Source organism: Pleurodeles waltl, chromosome 2_2 (genome assembly GCF_031143425.1).
Source record: "Pleurodeles waltl isolate 20211129_DDA chromosome 2_2, aPleWal1.hap1.20221129, whole genome shotgun sequence".
NCBI classification, from domain to species: Eukaryota; Metazoa; Chordata; class Amphibia; order Caudata; family Salamandridae; genus Pleurodeles; species Pleurodeles waltl.
In genome coordinates this window covers 874,669,424-874,692,319 of record NC_090439.1, presented here as the reverse complement: position 1 = coordinate 874,692,319, position 22,896 = coordinate 874,669,424, and the positions used below count along the sequence as shown (strand labels likewise).

The 22,896-nt window shown below is 46.5% G+C and overlaps 1 protein-coding gene across 3 annotated transcripts in view; it reads right to left on the bottom strand.

Annotated features, from left to right (window-relative positions):
• VPS13B (vacuolar protein sorting 13 homolog B) overlaps positions 1-22,896 on the bottom strand; it is a 2,423,697-nt gene that overhangs the window by 866,365 nt on the left and 1,534,436 nt on the right. For all 3 annotated transcript variants that reach the window (XM_069220546.1, XM_069220545.1, XM_069220547.1), the window contains exon 33: positions 4,482-4,625. In XM_069220546.1, the coding sequence (XP_069076647.1) occupies positions 4,482-4,625 (144 nt within the window). The remainder of the gene's footprint in view (positions 1-4,481; positions 4,626-22,896) is intronic.

Here is a 22,896-nt window from a genome sequence, read left to right as displayed (position 1 = left end):
GGAAAGGATCCCAGTTTCTTAGTGAACCTGAACATGGATGCCCTATTCTGGTCAAAAAGCAAGCAGAGTACCTTAATAAGGTGGTTCCAAGTGCCCCTATCAATAAAGGGTATCCCTGAGTATTGTAAAAGTTGGCACAGTGTGTAATTTAGTGCTTTTATATGGAATGTTTTCATCTTACTCTTGGGTCGGTCAAATACAATTGTGAATGATTAGGTCTTATTTGTTTGTAATCCCAAACTATCCACAAATGGCACAAATCTATCCAGGAGTTTCTCAAGTCCAGCCCCTGTTCTAGACATACGAGCAGAATCAGTGGCACACTTAAGGACTGAGAGGCCTCTGGGTCCGGCTCTTGTAGGGTCCACCTCCACCCCAAGCAAGAGTGTCTCACTTACAACACGTCAGATATTTTGGTTTGAAGTGAGTCAATATGTCTAGTACCACACTAAGGCAACAGCAGACGTATACTGATTTCTTGATGGGACACCAAGCTGTCAAAATTACATCAACTACTTTGGGGGAAGGCCGAATGAGATCAACTGCAGCTGCCCAATCTCTAAGAATAGAGATGAAACCTGCGTTTCCGGGGCTGAAATATAGGGTTCAGTAGTATTTCTATACCTTTCCTTCACTGACGGGAGGCACAGAAATCCCCATGGTTTTAAGCAGTTAGAACACTGGCTCTGCCTAAGCATCGAGGTAAAACGAAGAAAATACCAGACGTTCAAGTGCTACTTTCCTACTGAGTATTCTTTCTCGACAGCCCAAGTAACATATTAGATGGGCACGCTGCCCATGCCCTGGGGAGGCTGCACAAGCCCCAGTGGACTACATCAGTGCGGAACCTCATATTTACGGTAGAGAACATACCAGCACGCCGTAACACTCCTGGATTCTAAAAGGCTCTTCGCCGGGTGAAGCATGAACACCACGTGATGCCTGGAAGCGTAGCTTTAAAGGGGAGGAAAACAGTGTGTTGGGGGTCTCTGAAAGGGGTGTGGCCTATGTATTTACAGGTGCGGTTTAAAACCTGAATTACATTTCTGTGTTTTCCACAGTGACACCCGACCTCTATTTTGGTGTCTCTCCAAGTTTTCGGTTATCGCATCAAGGTACAACACAACTGGCAAACACCGAAAACCAGCCAGGACTGTTGTCTTTCTCAATAGTTGTCCCTGTGCTCTCAAGTTGGATGACCATATATTATGAAATCCTTTTTGGCCAACCGACAGGCACTGTGAGACACTCGCAGTGCCTTCAGCATCAACTCCAGAGCTCACAATCGCGGCCTGTTAAACACCTTGAGGCGACTCAGTTCAAAGTCTGCACTACACAAGAGAAGTATGGGCATGAAAAGAATACTCAAACACGACATCCTGGAACTGCTAACAAACACTCCTATAGAGTGCAAGACTAAGAAAAACATTTGAAATATAAACAGGAACTAAGTCACTGGCATAGATTACTTTAACGTTTTTACACTGATTTTTCAGAAATCGACAATGTTTTTACCAATAAAGTTAAAGACATGAAAACAGGGCCCAATAGAGCGCCGTTTTAATGTCAGTTTAAAATTACTATCAGTCAGAGACTCAGCCTACCTAAAGGCATGCCAAGCAGTGTAAACTAGCTAGTGTTGGGCGTGGTTCCGTTGCCCAGTTTCTTACAAATGCCTTGCCTAAAACTTTGATCAAGAAAGTTGGCAGCACCTCCCTAGTGTCTGGGACGATTAGAAGCCCTTCTTGACGGGGGCCCTGCTGCGAGGGGGAAGAGTGACACATTGATGCATGGAAAAGAAGGATGAAACATGGAACCACCTTGAGCAGGCGAGGGTGTTATAATGACGGCAGACATGGTGCTATCCAGGGTGCAGGGTATCCTGGTTGCGTTTAACGTGTGGGGCTTCACCACCTGATAATGATATCAGGGCCTCAGGGTAAAAGTGAGGGCAGAGTGAGCTCTGAGAAGGGAGTTATCAAAGGGTGAACTCAAGAGCGTTCACAAGTTAAGTGCCCAAAAGTAAATTTCAACCCACCTTGACTCCGTGAAACATGATTAAGATTTTACGATTGCAAGTTATTATTTTATGCATTAAGTTCACCATAGATGCACAGTATGTTTTGAAATACAGGCCATACATTCAGGAGCAAATGTGGGTAGTACTGCTACTTTTTCATCATTTCACCTAGTTTGACAGCCTCAAATGCAGCTGCTCTAAACACAGCAGCATTAGTTAGACATTGCAAAGCGAATAGGTCTGACCTTGGCAAATATGCATTGTTTTTGCAATACAGACAATATGAAAAAAGTTATTTAAAAAAACATAACAATAAGTAGCAACCCAGCAGTCCCGGCACACCAGTATGCTGTGCACATAGAACTGGGTAAACAGCTACTATGCACAGTGCATTACAGCCAGGGAGTGAAGTAGGCTGACCCATTGCCTTATTATGTATACTGTGGTGAGAGAGGGGGCTAAAAGCGAATGACACTTGAGTATACCAAAGGATAAAGAGTACTGACTGACACACCTTGTATTTATTTTTTATTATGTTTTGGGTCAAACAACAGGCTGGCAAAAAGCTAGAGGAGCCTGTAAGCCAGACCTAAGTAATAAGACTACAGAGCTGGAAAGCGCGAGAAATCAAGAAAAGATTGTAACGTTGCACTTGCTAACATATGAAACAGACAAAGGCTGGCAACAACACTCAAGCGTCACCACATTTTATGCCTTTTCCTTGAAGCTTGGTGATGAGTTTGGATTCCAGCTTCCTCTCAATATTTATTCTGGCTTTCAACTATTTTTTAATTCCATTTTGATTCTCCTCGTTGCACTTTTTTTCCTGCAACACCTTCGGTAGTGCTGTTTTGCTGATTTTACCTGCTTGATGACTTGCACCCTGGGGAGGGAGGTCTTCGTACGTTTTCATCCACCGAAGCAATGAAGTGATGCGTAATATCAAATGGCTGGACAGTACAGTACGACTCTCTTGTACAGACCAGGTCCAGTGCATCTGTGTGTTTAAGGGGGCAGGGGGAAATGTCTGCAGCACTTTCCGAAGGATCATTATTGGTAATGACAATTTGTTAGGTCTGACACCAGCAAATGAGCTTGCAAAATTTAACTTTCAAGTTAACACTTTTCACTTATACATTCTACAAATGTTAATCCTTCGCTTTAGGAAAGACAGTGTACAATCCAAAAGAAGTGACAGTGAGGAGAAAAGGCACTGCAAAGCTGGGATGCACCGGTGGTGTTAGGGTGATGTCATATCAGATGCGTGCTTAGTCATGAGCCGCTGAAGCTGTACTGCAAACTGCACGCAAAACCTGTGCTGGAGTTCGATTTTAATAATTTCAAGTGCAAAAAACGTAATCCTGGGTAGGATCGTACTACGGAAGATATGAGTATCCAATGTGATTCATTAATTAAATAACACACACAAATGCACTATTTGATTGCAACAACCACCTTACTGAAAGTGCAACGGGTAATACACGATGAGGTGGTAAACCTACATTGTTATTAATGAATTTAATCGTAGACACGAGGTATCGAAGCAAGTTACCAAAGCTAATAGAAACTAGCAAAACATGGAAAACAGCTGCAAAGCGAGAACTTGTCAAAATAGACCTGAGAGTGGCCATGATAGCCCTATCCAAAAATTTACTGAGAAATAAACAAGAAAGTAATGACTTACTTATATAAACTTATAATAACACCATTAATAACATTTTTAAACCAAAAATGATTCAGGAAGACTACTAAGTTTTGTTTCTCATCAAAGCAGTCAACTTCTTAAACATATGGGATCTGAGGAGGATGAAAGGTCATAACTACGGAGCTTTAAGTAAAACATGGAAAAAGCAAAAGGTGTAACCATGCTGATGGTTGTACTAGAAGTTCGCCGGAGTCCCTTCAATTTCACGTGACGTAGTTAAAGGTAACAGGAAGAGCAGGTGTGCAATGCTTAAAACGCGAGTATACTCTTGACACACTGCGCTGTCATTATCACAGCCACTAGCCAGTGGCATAAACAAACTTAAGGGGGGCGGGGCCTGCAAAAGTACCTCCGACAGTGTCCTGTGCTGAGGAGCCCCCCCTACTGCGGGGGCCTTTGTTACGCCACGGACTCGAGCCTTAATGAGGAACAGCAAAATGTCAAGTTCCTGTCACAAAAAGCGTTGCGTTGGTTACAACATCTGAGGGATGAAAGCCTGGATCTAATGTCCTCCGCAAATAGTGGTAAAGATCATTTAAATGGTCATTGACCCCCGAGGATCAAAGAAATTGCACTGTGCTGGTATTATCAAATTATAAATTCTGCATAACTATGAAGTATTTCAGGGTGCACATTTGCTTACGGTGAAGACAATGCTACATTGAGAAATAGTTTTGATTGTATCTACATAAAACACATATAATTTAACAATATAAAGGTAGAACGTTATTCTATTAGAAATATTTATTTCAGTACCTCTGAGGATTTGCTTGGAGGTTCCAGACTCGCCACATTGACTTGCAATAACTGCTGAAGAAGTTGGACCTGAGACACACTTAGGAAAAAGTCCAAGCTTGTGGTCATGTTCACCTCCAGGGAATGGCCACACACTAGAATTTCCTGCGAAGAGTAGACATAACCACATGCTTGTTTACTTGTGAGAAACGGAGCTAAACAAAAGAAGTAAATCACATTTTAATTGCCAATAAAGATCAGTAATGAGTACTTTGGGTAGGAAAGGAAAAGACACAAAAGAAAGAAAATGTTCTACCAAAGAAATGCAATGATTATGCATTTTCAATTTAAAGTTTACTCACGTCTATTTATCTTGACTATCACCACCAACGAGTTTCAGGATGTTTATGCAGGGCAGAAAATACATTTCAGTGCTGCAATACTTAAATATAAGATCAGAAAGCCAATAGGTCACGCCTTTCGGACCAATTGGCTTTGCTGCTTGGTCAGGAAGTAATAGGGAGTGGACGGGGTAGGGGAAAATAACCCACAAGGGAGAGTAGAAGAGGGCGTGGTGAGAGAAGTAAAAGGGCAAGAAAGCACAATGGAGCACAGGGGAGGGCGAGAGGGAGTCTGGCATGAGGAGACTCACTCAAGATGAACAAGCTGCACAAGAAAAGCCATAGGAAGCAAACAAATGAGAGTTACAATCACGTCAACCCATGGTAAGCAAAGGGCAGACTGTAAGCCCTTTTAAGTACTTTGTAAACCCATAGTAGGTTTATGGCAGCCACAAAGCAGCTGCCTGGTTAGTTCAACTTAAAAAAAAGGAAATTATGTAATGCAGCACACCAAAGCCAGTGAGCAAAGCTTTAGATCAATGAAGTTTCCAGCAGCATAAAAAGTGCCAACATCCTGTCCGTGTAACTAGTATAGGAGCATGTCACTCCCAGTGACTGGGTTTTAACTGGACTGGATCTATAACATACTAAAAAAACATTAAGATGCTTAAGGGTACTGTGTTTAAAGATTACAAACATTACAATTAGCTTCTGTAATGGGAAGCGCACCATTTTTGTCTACAAAATGTAGTGCCATTTATTACTTGCATAGTTTCCGGCTCAATGGATCACATTAATGAAGGGATGAGCGAGTGCTAACTATCCCATAAAACATGCAAATTGCAAGGTTTGAAGACACTTAAGGTGAACCTAAAATGTGCATAGCTAGAGAAACTGCGAAAGAAATATATGGAGTTTTCTCACCCCCAAGGAATAGGTAAGGAGAGCAAGTCACCTGTCCACTTTCCCCAAAAGGAAGAAAAAAAAGATGATCTACAGACCCTTCTACATATGTGTGCCACACCTTAGGATTTTGCACTATTGGAGTGTGGCAGCACCATATGCTCACCAGACTGTGTGATAGCCATCACAACATCCAGACACTGCATGCAAAATACAATTAAAATTCTGTTCGCTTCCATGCCTAAAAAGTATGATCAGGCTTCCATGAAGAGCTTGTGCCCCCAAGTGCTGTGCTTATAATCTGCAAAGGAAGAAACTTATGCAGTGGACGGTTTAAATAGTGAAGGGGCTGATCAAGTGTGGCTTTAATTTTGACTTTACCTAAACCTCAGTGTAGCAACTTCCCTGTTGTTCACAGCATAAGGATTTTTGTGCTTTGGCACAGCATGAAACTCTCTCTGGCATAATTACCATAAGGAGTTATTACCATAAGGAGTTACAATGTACTAAAACCCTATTGGATAAGCCAAAGTTTTTAGGTAAGGGACAAAGTGGCTATCGTGGCTATATAACACCTACAAAATAAGTAAATTACAGTGGCGGCTGGCAGCTTTAGGAGGGAGGGAGGCGGGCGGGAAGCACACACACACACTCATTCTTTCACACACAGACACGCACGCACATCCATTAACAACACTCATAACATTCAAACATGCAGGCACGCACCAAACATTCATTTAAAAACATCACATACACACACTTACCTTCAGCCTCGAGGTCGCAGGAGGGTTGGGACTGCTGCCTACCCTCACTGGCTGACCTTAGGTCAGCCAATGAAGGAAGGCAGCAGTCCCAGCCTCATCACAGAGTGGGATGGGGTCAGTGAGACTGCAGACCCACCCCACTCTGTGACGAAGTGTCACTGATTAACACTCGCCCTGGGCGCTTCAAGGCTTAAACCTGAAGCGTCCAGGTCGAAGTCAATGGGTGACGCTTTCCTCGTGACCCAGGGGAGGGCCTCGAGGCACCTTTGCTGAGCCGAGGAGGTCACACCCATAGGAGCTGTGACCTCCTCAGCCCAGGAAAGTTCAGCTCAGGAAGCCAGGAGTCTGCGCAAATCGCGCATGTCTCACTCCTGGCTGTCTGAGCTGAAAATGAAGAGTGTCTGTCAGGCTGACCTTTGTTCAGCCTGACAGACACTATCCGTGAGGGGCAAAAGGTGGGTGTGTGGCCCCTCCGCCCTAAAGGACGGGCCACGCCTGGCAAATTAATAAATACAGGTTGTAAGGAAATGCCTCTTTATGTCGAGCCTAGGCAGCACGTGCAAGACATGCTGTATTCAGTCTACGAGCTTTAACCACGCCCAATACTACCATTCATTCTTTGTTGTGCTTGTCTTAAATGATTCAATTTATTGGTGCACTTTTCTAAATGTCCCTCCTTTGTGTGCTTTGATCCCTCCCAGGCGATTTCAACAAGTGAACATTTTTGTTGGCCATCACACTACGTTCACAGGTCCTCCTGTTACAGGGTGTGATGGCCCCTCCTCCCGTCTGGGGGACTGCAGCCTTTGTGTTCTTTTGGTTGTCCATAGCAATGTGTGCACACCACACCAGTGAAAACACCGTGTTTAGAAAGGCACCAATGGTTTAAGGTTTCGTTTGTGATGGCACGTTGTTCTTCGATATCTCTCTAACTCTTTCTCTCTTACCTTTACCTCTCTGTCTCTACCGCAACTTCTATCTCTACCTCTTCCTCTCTCTCTCTTTGCCCCCTCTCTGCCTCTCTACCTCTACCCCGCTACCTATACCTCTCTCTCTCTCTACTGCTACCCCTCAGACACCCCTCTCTCTCTACCTATCTCTCTATCTCTCCATCTACTTCTCTCTACACCTCTATATATACCTCTACCCTTCTCTCTGCTGCTATCATTCTCTCTACCTTCCCCCTCTCTACCTATACACCTATACCTCTCTCTACACCTCTACCTCTTTCTATACCTCTACCCCTCTCTCTCCAACTCTAACCCGCTCTCTACACCTACTTCTCTCTCTCCACCTCTCTCTCTCTATCCCTACCTCCACCAGTCACTACCCTCTTTCTACCTCTCCCTCTGCCTTCCTTTAACTCTATCTGCCTCTACCTCTCTCTCTCTCTACCACTATCTCTCTACTTCTCTCTCTACCTTTACCCCTCTCTCTCTACCCTTCTCTCTCGCTTCCTCTACCCTCTCTCGCTACCTCTACCCCTCTCTCTACCTCTACACCTCTCTCTACCTCCACCTCAATACCGCTCTACCTCCCTCAACCTCTATCAACCTCTCTCTCTCTCTCTGCCCTTTTCTCTCTACACCTCTACCCCCTCTCTTTCTACCTATACCTCTCTCTCTACCTCTCCTTCTCTTTCTACCTCTGCCTCTCTCTCTCTCTTGCTCTACCCCTCTCTCTCTCCCTCTACCAAACTCTACACCTCTACCTCCTATCTCTATACCTCTACCTCAACCCCTCTCTCTCTACCTCAACCCCTCTACATCTCTACCCCTCTCTCTCACTCACTCCCCCCTCCACCCCCATAGCGTAATGATTCTGACAGAGCAGGCAGTTGTATCTCATTCACAAAGCATATTGGTAATCTAATACAAGGAGCTGGCTAATGCTCTGAACACAGCCCCCAACCGACCTTTAATATTTCCCATGTCTGCAGTATGGGGTCACACACACACATATCTAGGGGTGTTTTTTTGCTTGTAGAGCAAGTTAATTACCTTTAGTAACAAGGTATCTGGTAAAGACATATTCTACTTGCAGGTTCCTTACCTGATGTGGAGCACTGACTCCGCCAGAGACCAGAGGCCTCTGATCTCCTCCTCCTCCTCTATGTGGCTGCCCCAACCCAGGAGTAACGCATCTGTCACCACTGCCTGATCTGGTTGGAGAAGGGAGAGGGATTTGCCTCTGGCGCAACCTTGGTTTGTTAACCACCACTGCAGATCTTTCACAGTTCTCTCTGAGATCTGGACCCTGTCAGAGAGATTCCCCTGATGCTGCACCCTCTGGAATTTCAGGTCCCACTACAGAGACCGCATATGCCATGTGGCATATGTGACTAGCAGTAGGCAGGAGGCCATGAGGCCAAGCAGCCTCAGAGTCATTCTCACCAGAACCCAGGACAGAGGCTGGACCGTCAGTATCATAGACTGAATATCCTGGACTTGCCACTTGGGAGGATAAGCCCGAAACTGCACTGTGTACAGAACAACTCCAATGAAAGGGAGCATCTGAGAGGGAGTGAGGTAGGGGAAGACTGAAACCCCTAGCCAGCGCAGATGAGCTGCGACCACTGCCATCACTTTTGTGAACACCTGAGGGGCGCTGGTAAGGGGAGCATGGTGAACTGAAAGTGCTCGTGATCTACCACGAACCGCAAGTAACGTCTGTGGCCAGGCACGACGGGACCATGGAAATAGGCGTCCTGCAAGTCCAACGCTACCATCCGGTGTCCAGGGCAGAAGGAGCTGAGCCAGAGTGAGCATTTTGAACTTTTCCTTCCTGATGAAGAGATTGAGGGCCCAAAGGTCTAGGATAGACTAAGGTCCTTGCCCTTTCTGGGCACCAGAAAACAGAGGGAATAACAACCACAACCTACTTCTGGCACAGAGACTCCTGTGGTGGCCAAGAGAGCCATAACCTCCTCGCGTAGGATTGCCAAGAGATCCTCCTTCATCTGATCATAGGATGGTGGTATGGCAAGAGGGGAATTCTCGAAGAGGAGGGAGTAGCCCCTTTGGACGATTAGCAGAACCCACCTGTCTGACGTGATGGATTCCTAGTGGGGCAGGTGATGGCGAATCCTGCCACCAACTAGTCTGTGATGGAGCAACAGACTAGGATGGCTTGGAAGCTGCAGCAGGGGGAGGGTGATGGACTGGGCCAACCACTGGCTCTCTGATCCATGGGGAAGTTGGATCCCGTGTCCTTGGCCATGCAGAGGCATGCGCGGCACAGTGGGTTGAGGGAAATGGACGCGGTTGGGTGCCCCTTCCGTAGCCAAAAAGGGGCGAAAAGTGGACTGAGGGGGGCGAGGAGCAACTGCAAGACCGGGGGACTGAGGTGGAGCCCCGAACTCCTTAAAGCGTTCAAACTCTGAGTCCTCTTTGTCTCCGAAGAGATGGGTGCCATTGAAGGACATGTCTATAAGCAATTGTTGGACATCCCCCGAAAAGCTGCAACCGATCTGCCTACTGAGTCAGTGATGTCCAGTCCACATCAAATAGTGAACTTGGCAGCGTCTCTCCCGTCAGCAACAGCTTGGGAGAAAATGGCCCAGGCCTCTTCCGGTACCTGTGCCAGATCCTGCACGCTCACATCCCATAATGTATTTGTGTAGCGGCCCAAAAGGCATGTGGTGTTAATGGACCGCAATGCCAGACTGGAGCAAGAGAAAAATTTCTTCCCAAGTTGGTCGATTCTTTTTGATTCCCTGTCCAGGGAAGAGGAAGGGAATGCGCCAGAAGACGAAGAAGCCGGAATGACTAAGCTCTTCAAGCTGGCATTCTAGAGTTAGTAGTTCAAAGTAACTAGATGTCGCTCAACCCCTCCTGGTTCTACTCCTCAGAAACCATTCCTCATTCAACAATAAATATAACATAAAGGGAACACCCAGAAGTAGTCCAAGAGTTATTTTTCAATTTAATCCAGTCAAATGTAGATCATGGTTCATAGAATACTCTTCTTTCAATCCATTACAAGATGGGAACCATAATGTAGTGATTAATTCATTTTATAGCTATTCTTCAAACATAGCAACTCAGCTTACCTTGGCTGGGCTGAGTTGTTATATTTGAAGAATATTCTATGAACCATGACCTACATATGACTGAATTAAATGGAAGAGTAACTCTTGGACTACTTCTGAACGATCCCTCTATGCTGGATCTATTGTTAAGGTAGACAGTCAGACACCAGGGAAGGAAAAGGAAAATCAGTTGCTAAAACAGTTTTCCAGAGCAGTGTGGCCCCCCCTGGTAGCCACATCTCTGGGTTGGGCTAGGGAGCTTCGGCTGCCAAGAGAGGGGTTCTGCCATGTCAGAAGTGGGCAGAATGGTTCATCCTGGGATAGCCAGATGCCACACTTCGCAGTAAGTAGTCATCAGGAGGAAGGGAACCTAGTAGCCCATTGGCTACGGACTGAGGCCACCATGAGGGAATTTTCTAGCATAAAAAGGGCACCCCTGGCACCCAATGCTCAGATCCTAATGGACTGGAAAAGAGGACTGAAGGAAGTCTGTCCTGAAGCAAAACGGAGACAGTAAAGAAAGACTGCAGAGGTGTGGATTGCACCAGCTGAACCTGATGGCTACAAAAGGAGAAGGTACTGTGCTAGCTGTGTCTTGTTCATGAAGAAGTCATCTCCTGATCCCAGCCAAAGCCAGAGACTCCAAGGGTCCGACGGCTGACTTCTTGTTCACAGCACAGGGCCACAACAGCTGAAGAAGCCTGTTAGGGCAAGGTGGTAGCCTAAATCTTCATGCCGTGGTTTCTCTTCGCCATGCAACACCAGAGATCAGGACATGATGCTCAAAGTTGCACCTCAGTCTGCGGGACTTGGGCGAGTCATCGGAGTGAAGCTAGATCACCCAGAAAGAGAGTTATTGTCTAAAGAAGGATTCTGCTTTGACCTGCATACCGGTTGACTTGCAGCCCAGAGGCGACTGGACTGCTGCCAGGCCAGAAAGGACTTTGAGGAACGTTGACACCTGTGTCCAGGACTGCCTTACCAAACTTGTGAACCGAGGAATAGGCACAGGAAGATCCCCGACAAACACATTACCTCTTCAGCCTCCTTGTGCATTAGGACCATTTCCATATGATCCTATTTCAAAGAGATGGAAAAGTGTCTTGAACATCATAAAAGGTGCTTCTTCCTCTGAGTTAACTGTTCTTGTGGACCTTGCTGGTCCCTCTGACTGGCTCCATGACAGAGTAGGTCACCTAAAGTAACTCAAAGTAACCACATTAATATTTGCCCAAGTTTTTCTCGAAAGAGTTTGTAAATGTCAAATTTGTTGAATCTGCCAACGCTTTTTCGTGGTTTATTGAATAAGTTCATATTTACTATACCTTGTAATTAGTATTTCTCCTAAACCCCCCGGTGGACATTTTTTGTTATGGTGTTTAAAAATACATAAAATATAGTCTACTTTTAAAATTGGTATCAGATTTCTTGTGTCACTTAAATTTCTTCTTCACTTGTTTTGGTGCTGTTTAAATGCTTTACATTTGATCCTTTGTGTAAGTCATGCTGCTCAGTGCCACATCTACCCAGGGTTGAGCTGGAGGGTTTAACAAACGAAACCTGCTGGTTCTAAAGGGCTTGGTAAGTGCAGTACACTGTGAGGTCGCTCAACCACACCATATAATACACCCCAGTTCCTCACTGAGGTTCAAAAATGTAATTATTTGATTTTCTCATTTTCGCTTGACTGATTTTTTCCCACTGTGAATCAAGGTACTAGGTCGGTGGGGCTGAAACAAAAGCACCTATGGCATGCATAATGACACACATCAGAGCAACACTTAGGGAGATGTGACAGATACAATTAGGATGGTCTGAGATTCCCAGAGCTCAACTAACATGCAACTAAAAGGAGTTAAAAAACTGTTCTACAGCCAAAGTTATTTCTGTGTATTAACAGTTTTCTGCTATGAATGATAATTTCTTGGTTTGAAAAATTTCTTGGCAACTCAATAAAAAGAGAGAATTTGAAATTAATTCATATGTTAAAGGGAAAAATGAGCCAAACTCCCCATTCGGATTACCAGCAGGCTCCAGATAACAACGACTAAGGAGCTGACCTGAGGGCTGGCAAAAGCATCGCAATCTTCCGCAAGTCAGTTAGAGTGAATGAAGAGATCAAGATAGCGAGAACCTGAAAGTTCTCATTCGAAGGATGCTTGGCTTGAAAATGCTTGTATTGGATAAAAGAAGAGTTTTATGTTTTCCCTTTCTGTCTCATCAAAAGCCTTCTTACTTTCCAAGTTAAAAAATAAGCCCTTGTACACAACAGCACCATAGTTCCATGCTGCTCTGTTAATGCATTTCAGAGTTGTTCCATTTTTAGAAGGGTGTACAAATATTCACACACAAAGTAACCAGTTCCCGCCCATTTTTTGGGAGGGAGGGGGCTGTTTGGAATGGAGGCTGAAGAATTCAATCCTCACCGTCTGCAATAATTTCTGTACTGTAAACAGAATTCTGTCAAAAAGGTTCATTTTATGCTATTGTCGCTTGTGGCCAGTACTTAATTTGTAACAGAATGTGTGTTGGTGCCCAAGGCTCTTCTCTGAAACCTGCGGCCAGTTTAATTGAATGTCGACGTAGCAAATACCAGGGCTGTATAATCTTGAATCTACCTCATGCTTCTTAAATTCACTACCAGACACACTCTGTCCCTTTATCTCACTCTAACCGTGTCCTGCTTTCTCTCTTCTCTGTCTTTCTCTTCCTCCATGTTTCCTCTCAGTCTGTTTTTCCTCTCTTACTCTTGGTAAGTCTGAAGCAGAAAAATAAATGCCGGTCCCCAAATAAAAGTGTCAGTGGTCTCCATCGGCTCAAATTAAGCACTGCTTGTGGCAAAATCAAACCTAAAACAGTAGGTTCTGCTCTTTGGTGTGGCCCTTAAATTCTACTGATTCATTTTTTTATGTTTTACTAACTGTTGTCACGTAAGGAAAAGGTTCTGTTCATGTTCTTGGCTCTATGGTTCATGTTGCAAGAAGCCAATCATTCAAAGCCTCACCAGTCCACTGTGGACATGAGAGGCAGGAGAGCAAGTGAGTCTATTGTAAGGGTCAATGAATGGGAAGTGCCCATCATGTTTAGTGCATGAGTGGACAGGGTGGCTCCTTCACCATGGTAAAGAAGCGTCGCCCCCCCCTCACCCACCTTCACCCCCCCAAGCTAAGTAAGGAGCTGAAAATAAAAATACCTATTTATCGTTTTATCTTTCAGCTGCTGGCTCTGCCAGTGGCATGTGAAGGGAGGGGCAGGCAGGGCCATGGGAGGTTGGAGGGGGGGGGGAAGAGGAAAAAGTGCACCTAAGTGCGCATGTGTATCTTAGGCCAGCCAACCACACATGCACACTTAGGTTTCTCCAGCCTGGCTGTGTTGAACAGCTGGGCTGGAGAAACTACAAGGATCCCAGGGCAGTGTCTTAGGGCAGTTCAAGCTGCTCAGACCAATCCTGATACTGCTTTCATGCCAGCATTCGCATGAAAGCAGCACCAGGATTGATGGGGAGCCTCTGTTGGTGTCCCAGTCAATGCTGGGACACCGTAAAAAGAGGAGCAAGGTGGCGGTGACCGGAAGCGGTAATTTCTTTTTTAATTATTTTTTTATTCCCCCCCCAAACCCCACCCTCCAGCCCCCCGGGAGTTGCAACACACCCCCACCCACCCTTCCCCTTGAGATTTGCGTTGGCCGCCGCTGTGAGTGGAACTGCATATATACACCACAGTACAGTAATACGCTCGCCTACTGTGGTTTCAGGTACGATTGCTTATTATATGGCAACAAGAGGGAATAGTTATCAAGTGTTTCCTATGGTATCACATATGTAGGGATTTTACACATGGCTCAGTCATAAAATAATTCGATCTTTGGCTCAATGGCTAGCAGGAAACTCTGGTGATGACTTAGCTAGTGAAATACACTCTCTTAAAAGCACTAGCTTCAAGAATTTAGTTAGTTTAACTTTAAAAAATAACTCTCTTTGACATCCCCTCATAGATGTGTCCCTTTGGGTGAGCTTGTTTCTTAATTCTCATGAAAGAATAACCAGCCTACATCAGATGGGAGGATATTTTAGCACCGGTAGGCCAGTTGGCCCACATTTTAAATTGCTCATTCAAGGGTTGTGGAGATACTATGCACTAATTAGGTACAGCTCTTGGCCTAGCTAGATATTTATAATAAGTTTCATTTACAGTTTGATTATTTCTTCTGGACACTTGTAAACATGATACCCAGGCACCCCTTCTGATTCTGCTCTCTATACTGATTCCATTTGATTCAGAATTGTGTATGACTTTTTACTTCTAATTTCCTTCTAATAGCAAAAGAAGGCTGTAGCACTGATAGACGCTTCAGAAAGATTATCTGTCAGAGGTAATAGGTGCGTCCTTCCTTCAGTGCCTTGTAGCCATAATGCTTCAATCAAGAATCAGACACTTCACGCTTTCTGGCTTCTCTTTAACTGCTGCAGGAGCATAACAATATCACTTTTACTCAAACCATCTGTTGTAGGGACATTTGGTCACAACACTTCACCCCCTGCTCCCTTCCAGAACTTCTGAAAGACTTGATCTGGGTGCTGTAAAGAATAAGATCTCATTCTAATACTAGATGTTGAAAATAAATGGCAGTACTTGCTTTATGCACCTTGTTTTAGAAGATGATTACAGTACTTATGTTAGCGCATCCGCTGTATTCTTGGATTTGATCACAGTTGCCAACTATTAGCATCTGGGAGCACAGGACTGTAGGCAAGTGCCGCTTTTGGAGTGGACACTCCCCACTTTTTGCCTGATATCGGATGCTAACTTACTGAGTGTGTGCTGAGATCCTGTTAACCAGGCCCACCTAAACTGCACCAATGCTTCCGCAACTGCCACACCTTTGGAACACAGCTAAGTTGCTTGTAAAATATAACAGTGGTACCAAGGGCACTGAGACCAGGTTTCTAAGGGCGGCAGCATGTATTATACCACCCTCAGGGACTCCTCAGCAAACACATGTGCACTGCAACTGTAGATTGTGTGTGTTGGTGGGGAGAAAAAGGTCAAGTCGGCATGGCATCCCTCCCTGAGTGCTATGCCTTCAAAACATTGCTTATGGCATAGGTAAGTCACCCCTCTAGCATGATATTGCTTTCTTTAGCTCTACCTGGCAGGATTACCTGGTCCACCTTGGGAAGGTTTTGCAGGCCTTGCAATCTGCAGGACTCACTACCATGGCATCAAAATGCCAGATAAGGCAGGGCTCCATTGAATATCTGGGCCACCCTGTGGTTGGAGGCCAAATTCAACCCTTACAACCCAAGATCCAGACAATTCTGGACTGGGAAGTTCCAAAAACCCAGACTGAAGTCAGGGCATTTCTTGGCTTGACTGGATAGTACAGGAGGTTTGTGAAGGGGTATGGATCCATTGTAATGCCCCTCACAAAAGTTACCTTAAAGAAGATGCCCAAGAAAATAAACTGGACGGTTATTTGTCAAAAGGCTGTTGACGCACTGAAGGAGGCAATGTGCTCAGCACCAACTCTCAAAGCGCCAGACTACTCTAAGTAGTTCAGTATGCAGACAGATGCCTCTGAAATGGGATAGGAGCAGTCCTGTCTCAAACCAATGATGATGGCGGCCATGACCAGCCTGTTGCATTAATTAGTAGGAGGTTACTCCCCAGGAAACAGCGTTGGAGTGCCATTGAGAGAGAAGCCTTTGCTGTGGTTTTGTCCCTGAAAAGGTTGAGGGCATACTTGTTTGGTACTCACTTTATTGTTGAAACTAACTAAATACCGCTCAGATGGCTTATGCAGATGAAAGGTGAGAACCCTGAACTTTTGAGGTGGTCCATATCCCTACACGGAATGGACTTTACAGTGGAACACAGACCTTGGACTGTCCATGCCAATGCAGATGGACTTTCCAGGTTCTTTTACTTGGACACAGAAGACTCTCCTGGGAAAGGTTACTCTCTTTCTCTTGGGAGGTGGTTGTGTAGGAAAATGCCCCTTTTGGCACGGTCACCCCCCCAACACTCTTTTTACCCGATGCTAACTTGACTGAGTGTGCGCTGGGAACCTGTTAACCAGACCCCAGCACCTGTGTTCTTTCCCTAAACTGTTCCATTGCTTCACAATTGGCACACCTCCGTCACACAGCTAAGTCCCTTGTAAAAGGTATCAGTGGTACCAAGGGCCCTGTGGCCAGCGAAGGTCTCGAAGAGATGCAGCATGTATTATGCCACCCTAAGGGACCCCTCATCAAACACATGCACAGTGCCACTGCAGATGGTGTGTGTTGGTGGGGAGGAAAAGGTAAAATCGACATGGCATCCCTCCCTGGGTGCCATGCCTACAAAACACTGCCTGTGGCATAGGGAAGTCACCCCTCTATAGCAGGCCTTACAGCCCTAAGGCAGGGTGCACTATACCACAGGTGAGGGCATAGCTGAATGAGCAATGTGCCGCTACAGTGTCCAGGTCCGTTCTTAGACATTGTAAGTGCAGTGTAGCCATACTGAGTACATGGGCTGGGAATTTGTCACTATGAGCTCCACAGCTTCATGATGGCTTCACTGAATGCTGGAAAGTTTGGTATCAAACTTCTCAGCTCACTAAACCCACACTGATGCCAGTGTTGGATGTATTGTAAAATGCACAAATAGGGCATTTTAGATATGCCCCCTGAAATAAACTCCACTCTGTAGTGTGTGGCTGACTGATCTGTGCCAGCCTTCCATCACCAGACAAGTTTCTGAGCCCAAGGGGTGAGAGGCTTTGTGCTCTCAGGAGTCAGGGGCAAAGCCTGCTCTGGGTGGAGGTGCTCACCCCCCCCCCCCCCCTGCAGGACAGCAACACTTGGCAGTGAGCCTCTAAGGCTCCTGCCCTTTGTTATGTTGACCCAGTGAATTCCAGCCAGTGGAGATATCCACCCCCCCCAGACCAAGACCCACTTTTGACGACAGGCCCGGCGTGAAAAATAGTAAGCACAAGGAGGAGTGTCCACTCCAGCTGGGACCACCCCTAGGGTGCCCAAAGATGAGGTGACCCCCACCTTGCGGAATCTTCCATCTTGTTTTGGAGGAAGATAGCCAATAGGGTTAGGAATGTGCTCCACTCCCTAAAGGGAGTGGGCACAGGAAGGGTGTAGCCACCTTCAGGGTCCGTAGCCTTTGACTACTGCTCTCTGACCCCTGTAACAACTCTAAATCTAGTATTTAGGGGCACACCTGAATCTTACCCTTCAGATTTCTGGTGATCTTAAAGAACAAGAAGCGCTGAAAAGCTGCACCAGCACTGAAGACTACAAACGACAATTGACTTGGCCGCAGCCCCTCCAACCTGTCTGCAGCTTCAAGACTCCTGCTACAGTAAGACAACTCATCCTGCAGGACCAGCGACCTCTACACACCCCCAGAGGACTACCTGCCTACCCTGTCCACAAAGAAACCCCCAACAAGGAGTCCAGAGCACTCCGGATTCGCAAGACCTGCCCACTCTGCACCAAATGCCCAACAGCCAGGTGGCCCACCGATCGAGAGAAGGCCCCCAGGAGATTCCAACTTTGAGTCCACCCTGCGTTGACCCTCCCTGACCAACATAACAACACCTGCAGCCTAAATCCGGAGGAACCCCCTGACCACGACTGGCTCCGGTGAAGGTTCAGCCGCCTAAATGTACCCCTGCACCGACAGCCCCCTGGCCTTGGGGAATCCAACCGGCAGTCCAACTTAGCCCAGCGGGATCTCTATTTACCTGTCCAGCCATTGAACTTCTTTAGCCGACACCCTGGACCAAGCCTGCAGTCTCTTTGTGAACCTGAAGTTCCTCACTGAAAAGCATTTGGCACCTGATGCTGTGTTTGCACCCTGCACCTAGCCGACCGCGTGCCCCTGAGGGTGTATTTATGGTGCTGACCTGTGGCCCCCTGTGCTGATCTAAGCCTCCCTTTCCCCCCGGGCCTGTTCCCTGAAACCGCGGGTGCTTACCTGCAATCTGTTTCCTTCCAAGCGCCCCCAGTCTCTAATGGTTTCCACTGGGCGCCCAACACAAAACTTTGACCTCTGCACCCGGCCAGCCCTGTGTTGCTGGTGGTGCACCCTTGGTGTCTTCATGAACCTTGCACTGTAGCCATCTTAACCCCCGGAGACTGGGACCGTAAGTCAAGTAGTTACCTGTAAACTGTGTTGGTACTTGTAGGAAGTTGGCTCTGTATATACTATCTCAAAATGAGAGATAGTGTGCACAGCGTCCAAGTGTTCCCCTTAGAGGTTGATAGTGGCAAAATGAGATAATAGTAATGCTCTATTTTGTGGTAGTGTTGTCGAGCAGTAGGCTTATCAGAGGGTAGTGTTAAGCATTTGTTGTACACACAGGCAATAAATGAGAACACACACTCAAAAACCTAGTTCCAGGCCAATAGGTTTTTATATAGAAAAATATTTGTTTCGTAATTTATTTTTAGAACCACAAGATTCAAAATTCAGGTAAGTACATAAATTGTAAAGTACTTCACACAGGTAAGTATGGAACTTTGAATTCAAACAGTAATGTACACAGTTTTGGCAAAAATGGCAATAAGCTATTTTAAAAGCGGACACAGTGCAAAAATCAGCAGTTCCTGGGGAGGTAAGTAATAGTTAGTTTCTCAGGTAAGTAAAGCACTTACAAGTTCAGTCTCCTGGGCATAGGCAGCCCACTGTTGGGGGTTCAAGTCAACCCCAAACACCCAGCACCAGCAACACAGGGCCGGTCAGGTGCAGAGGTCAAAGTAGAGCCCAAATAACATAGGCCTCTATGGAGAACAGGGGTGCTCTGGTTCCAGTCTGCTGGCAGGTAAGTACCTGTGTCCTTCGGGAGCAGAACAGGGGGGTTTTGTAGAGCACCGGGAGGAACACACACAAGCCCACAAAACACACCCTCAGCGGCACAGGGCCGGCCAGGTGCAGTGTGTGAACAAGGCGTCGGGTTGTAGATAGGAATCAATGGAGAGACCCGGGGGTCACTTTGGCGATGCAGGCAGGGCACAGGGGGGCTTCTTGGGCCAGCCACCGACTGAGCTAGGATGAGGGCTGTCTGCTGGTCACTCCTGCACTGGTGGTTGGTTCCTCTCGGTCCTAGGGGCTGCGGGTGCAGTGCTTTGTCCAGGCATTGGGTTCCTTTGTTAACGGCTAGTCACGGTCAGGGGGAGCCTCTGGATCCTCTCTGCAGGCGTCGTTGTGGGGGTGCAGGGAGGTTGACTCAGGGTGTCCACGTCGTTGGAGTCCCCTGGGGGTCCTCTCTGCGGTGTTGGTTTCTCTGGACACGGGCCAGGGGCGTCGGGTGCAGAGTGTGAAGACTCACCCTTCCGGAGTGAGACTGGAGTCTTCTTTAAAGATGGTTTCTTGGTTGTAGTTTTGGACAGACCCGCTCTCCTCAGGAGTTTGTTGGTCCTTTAGTTGCAGGTCAGTCCTCTGAGTCCTCAGAGGTCGCTGGTCCCACTGGATGCGTCGCTGTGCAGATTCTTTGAGTCTGGAGACAGGCCGGTACGGCTGGGGCCAAGTCAGTTGTTGCCTCCCGTCGGCTCTGTGGGGCTTTCATGTCAGCAGTCCTTCTTCTTCCTTCAGGTTGTAGGAATCTGATTTCCTGGGTTCAGGGTGTGTTTACGTCTGGAGGGGCAGTAGCCAATGGCTACTGTCCTGGAGGATGGCTACACTTTCTTTGTGCCGCCTACAACCTGGGGAGGGGGGCACATCCCTAATCCTATTGGGGGGGAATCCTCCAAAACAAGATGGAGGATTTTCTAAGGCAGGGGTCACCTCAGCTCAGGACACCTTACGGGCTGTCCTGACTGGTGAGTGACTCCTCCTTGTTTTTCTCATTATCTCCTCCGGTCTTGCCGCCAAAAGTGGGGGCTGTGTCCGGAGGGGCGGACATCTCCACTAGCTGGAGTGCCCTGGGTGCTGTAACACCAGGCTAGAGCCTTTGAGGCTCACCACCAGGTGTTACAGTTCCTGCAGGGGGAGGTGTGAAGCACCTCCAGCCAGTACAGGCTTTGTTCCTGGCCACAGAGTGACAAAGGCAAACACCCCATGTGGCCAGAAACCCGTCTGGATGTGGCAAGCTGGCAGAAACTGGTCAGCCTAGCACTAGTAGTTGGACTCGTATACAGGGGTCATCTCTAAGATGCTCTCTGTGTGCATTTCTCAATAAATCCCACACTGACATCAGTGTGGATTTGTTGTGCTGAGAAGTTTGATAACAAACTTCCCAGTATTCAGTGTAGCCATTATGGAACTGTGAAGTTCGTGTTTGACAAACTCCCAGACCATATACCCTTCATAGCTACCCTGCACTTACAATGTCTAAGAATTTCCTTAGACACTGTAGGGGCATAGTGCTCATGCAATTATGCCCCCGCCCGGGGTATAGTGCACCCTGCCTTAGGGTTGTAAGCCTGCTAGAGGGGTGACTTACCTATGCCACAGGCAGTGGGTTGTGAGCATGGCACTCCGAGGGGAGTGCCATGTCAACTTAGTCTTTTTCTCCCCACCAGCACACACAAGCTGTGAGGCAGTGTGCATGTGCTGAGTGAGAGGTCCCCAGGGTGGCATAATATATGTTGCAGGCCTTAGAGATCTTCCCTGGCCACAGGGCCCTTGCTACCAGGGGTACCATTTACAAGGGACTTATCTGTGTGCGAGGGCTGTGCCAATTGTGGAGACAAAGGTACAATTTAGGGAAAGATCACTGGTGCTGGGGCCTGGTTAGCAGGGTCCTAGCACACTTTCAATCTTCGCTAGCATCAACAAAAGACAAAAAGTTAGGGGTAACCATGCCATGAGAGGCATTTTCCTACAGTACTTTTAGTCCTCTAGGACTGCATTGCCTTCAATGGTTTTTTGCACTGTGTTTACTTTTGCTATTGAAAAGCTTACCTGAAACCTGTGAATTACAAAGTGCATTTGATACTTGAAAGTGATACATTCTTAAAACTGTACTTACCAGCAACAAAGATCCTTTTGGTTCTAGAAATAAAGTACCAAAGTATATTTTTGGTACATAAACATTGGACCGGAATTAGTCATTGAGTGTGTTCCTCATTTCTTGGCTGTGTGTGTGTACAACAAATGTTTAGCAGTACCCTCTGATAAGCCTAACTGCTCAACCACACTACCACAAAAGAGAGCATTAGTATTATCTACTTTGTCCTACGTAAAGCCTCTGGGGAACCACTGGACTCTGTGTACACTATACCTAACTCTGGTATGGTATATACAGAGCCAGCTTCCTATAAAGACACAACCACATTTCCTTAATGTGAACTTCATTGGAATGTATGTGAGATATGGGGAATTTTCTCAAGAATCTGCTCTGCACTCTTTCCAGCTTGTCACTTTTAATAACCATTCCTAACGTTCAGCCTCAAAGATCAATGGGCTACTGGCGTCTGCCTGTGTTGCAATATGCAGGGCAGTTACATATAAGGGGATATCCCAAAAATGCCAGACCTAGGGTGGCTGGAATTACATCAGAAGTAAAGTACCAGCAATTCTTGGCTGACCTGGTAAAGAATTAACTTGAGGGGTTCAAAAGGTATACGTTTAAAAGAATAAAGACATTTTTGATTAAGTGGCATCTCTTGTGGGAAACGCAAAGTCAATGCAAAAAAGAAAATAAAACAAACAAGTACTAAAACAGTACTGCTGTACATTTATAAAATGTCTGACTACATGACTAAATATCAGAAGTGATGTTACCCAGGAGAGGCGACCCAAGTGCAATGCCCCAGAGGCCCATTACAATACAGGATTGAGGAATGCCATTTGGGCTCAAGAAAGGTAAAGGAGGGTGTAGGAAGGTACCATCTTTCTAGCATAGTTACCACAACTTTTTGTCTGTCAGTATGTTTAGACTGTAGTTCACTGGGATGTTGCTAACCAGGACCCCAGTGGCTGTGCTCTCTCTAAATTTGGCTACTTTGTAACTTTCGTGTCCCACAATTAGCATAATCGTGCACCCATGTAAGTCCCTAGAATATGGTACTTAGGTACCTAGGACACTGGTACACCAAGGGTCTCCCATGGGCTGCATCATGTATTGTGCCACCAATAGGAGCCAATGCAAACTGTATCTGCAGGCCTGCCACTGCAGCCTACGGGTCACCTCCGACATCGCACTCACTGCACGCAAGCACTGTAAGTCACACCTCTGGTAGGCCCTTCAGCCCAAGGGCAGGGTGCATGTTCCTAAGTGTAAGGATACACTTGCATGAGCAGAATACCCCTACAAACCCCAGACTCCATTCTCTGGGCTTTGTAATTGTGGGGAGCCCATTTTAAGACATGTAGTGGACACTGGTCTGTACGAGTAGTCCAGCTACATAATAGTTTCACCGAACCTGGCATGTTTGGTGTCAAACATGTCGGAAT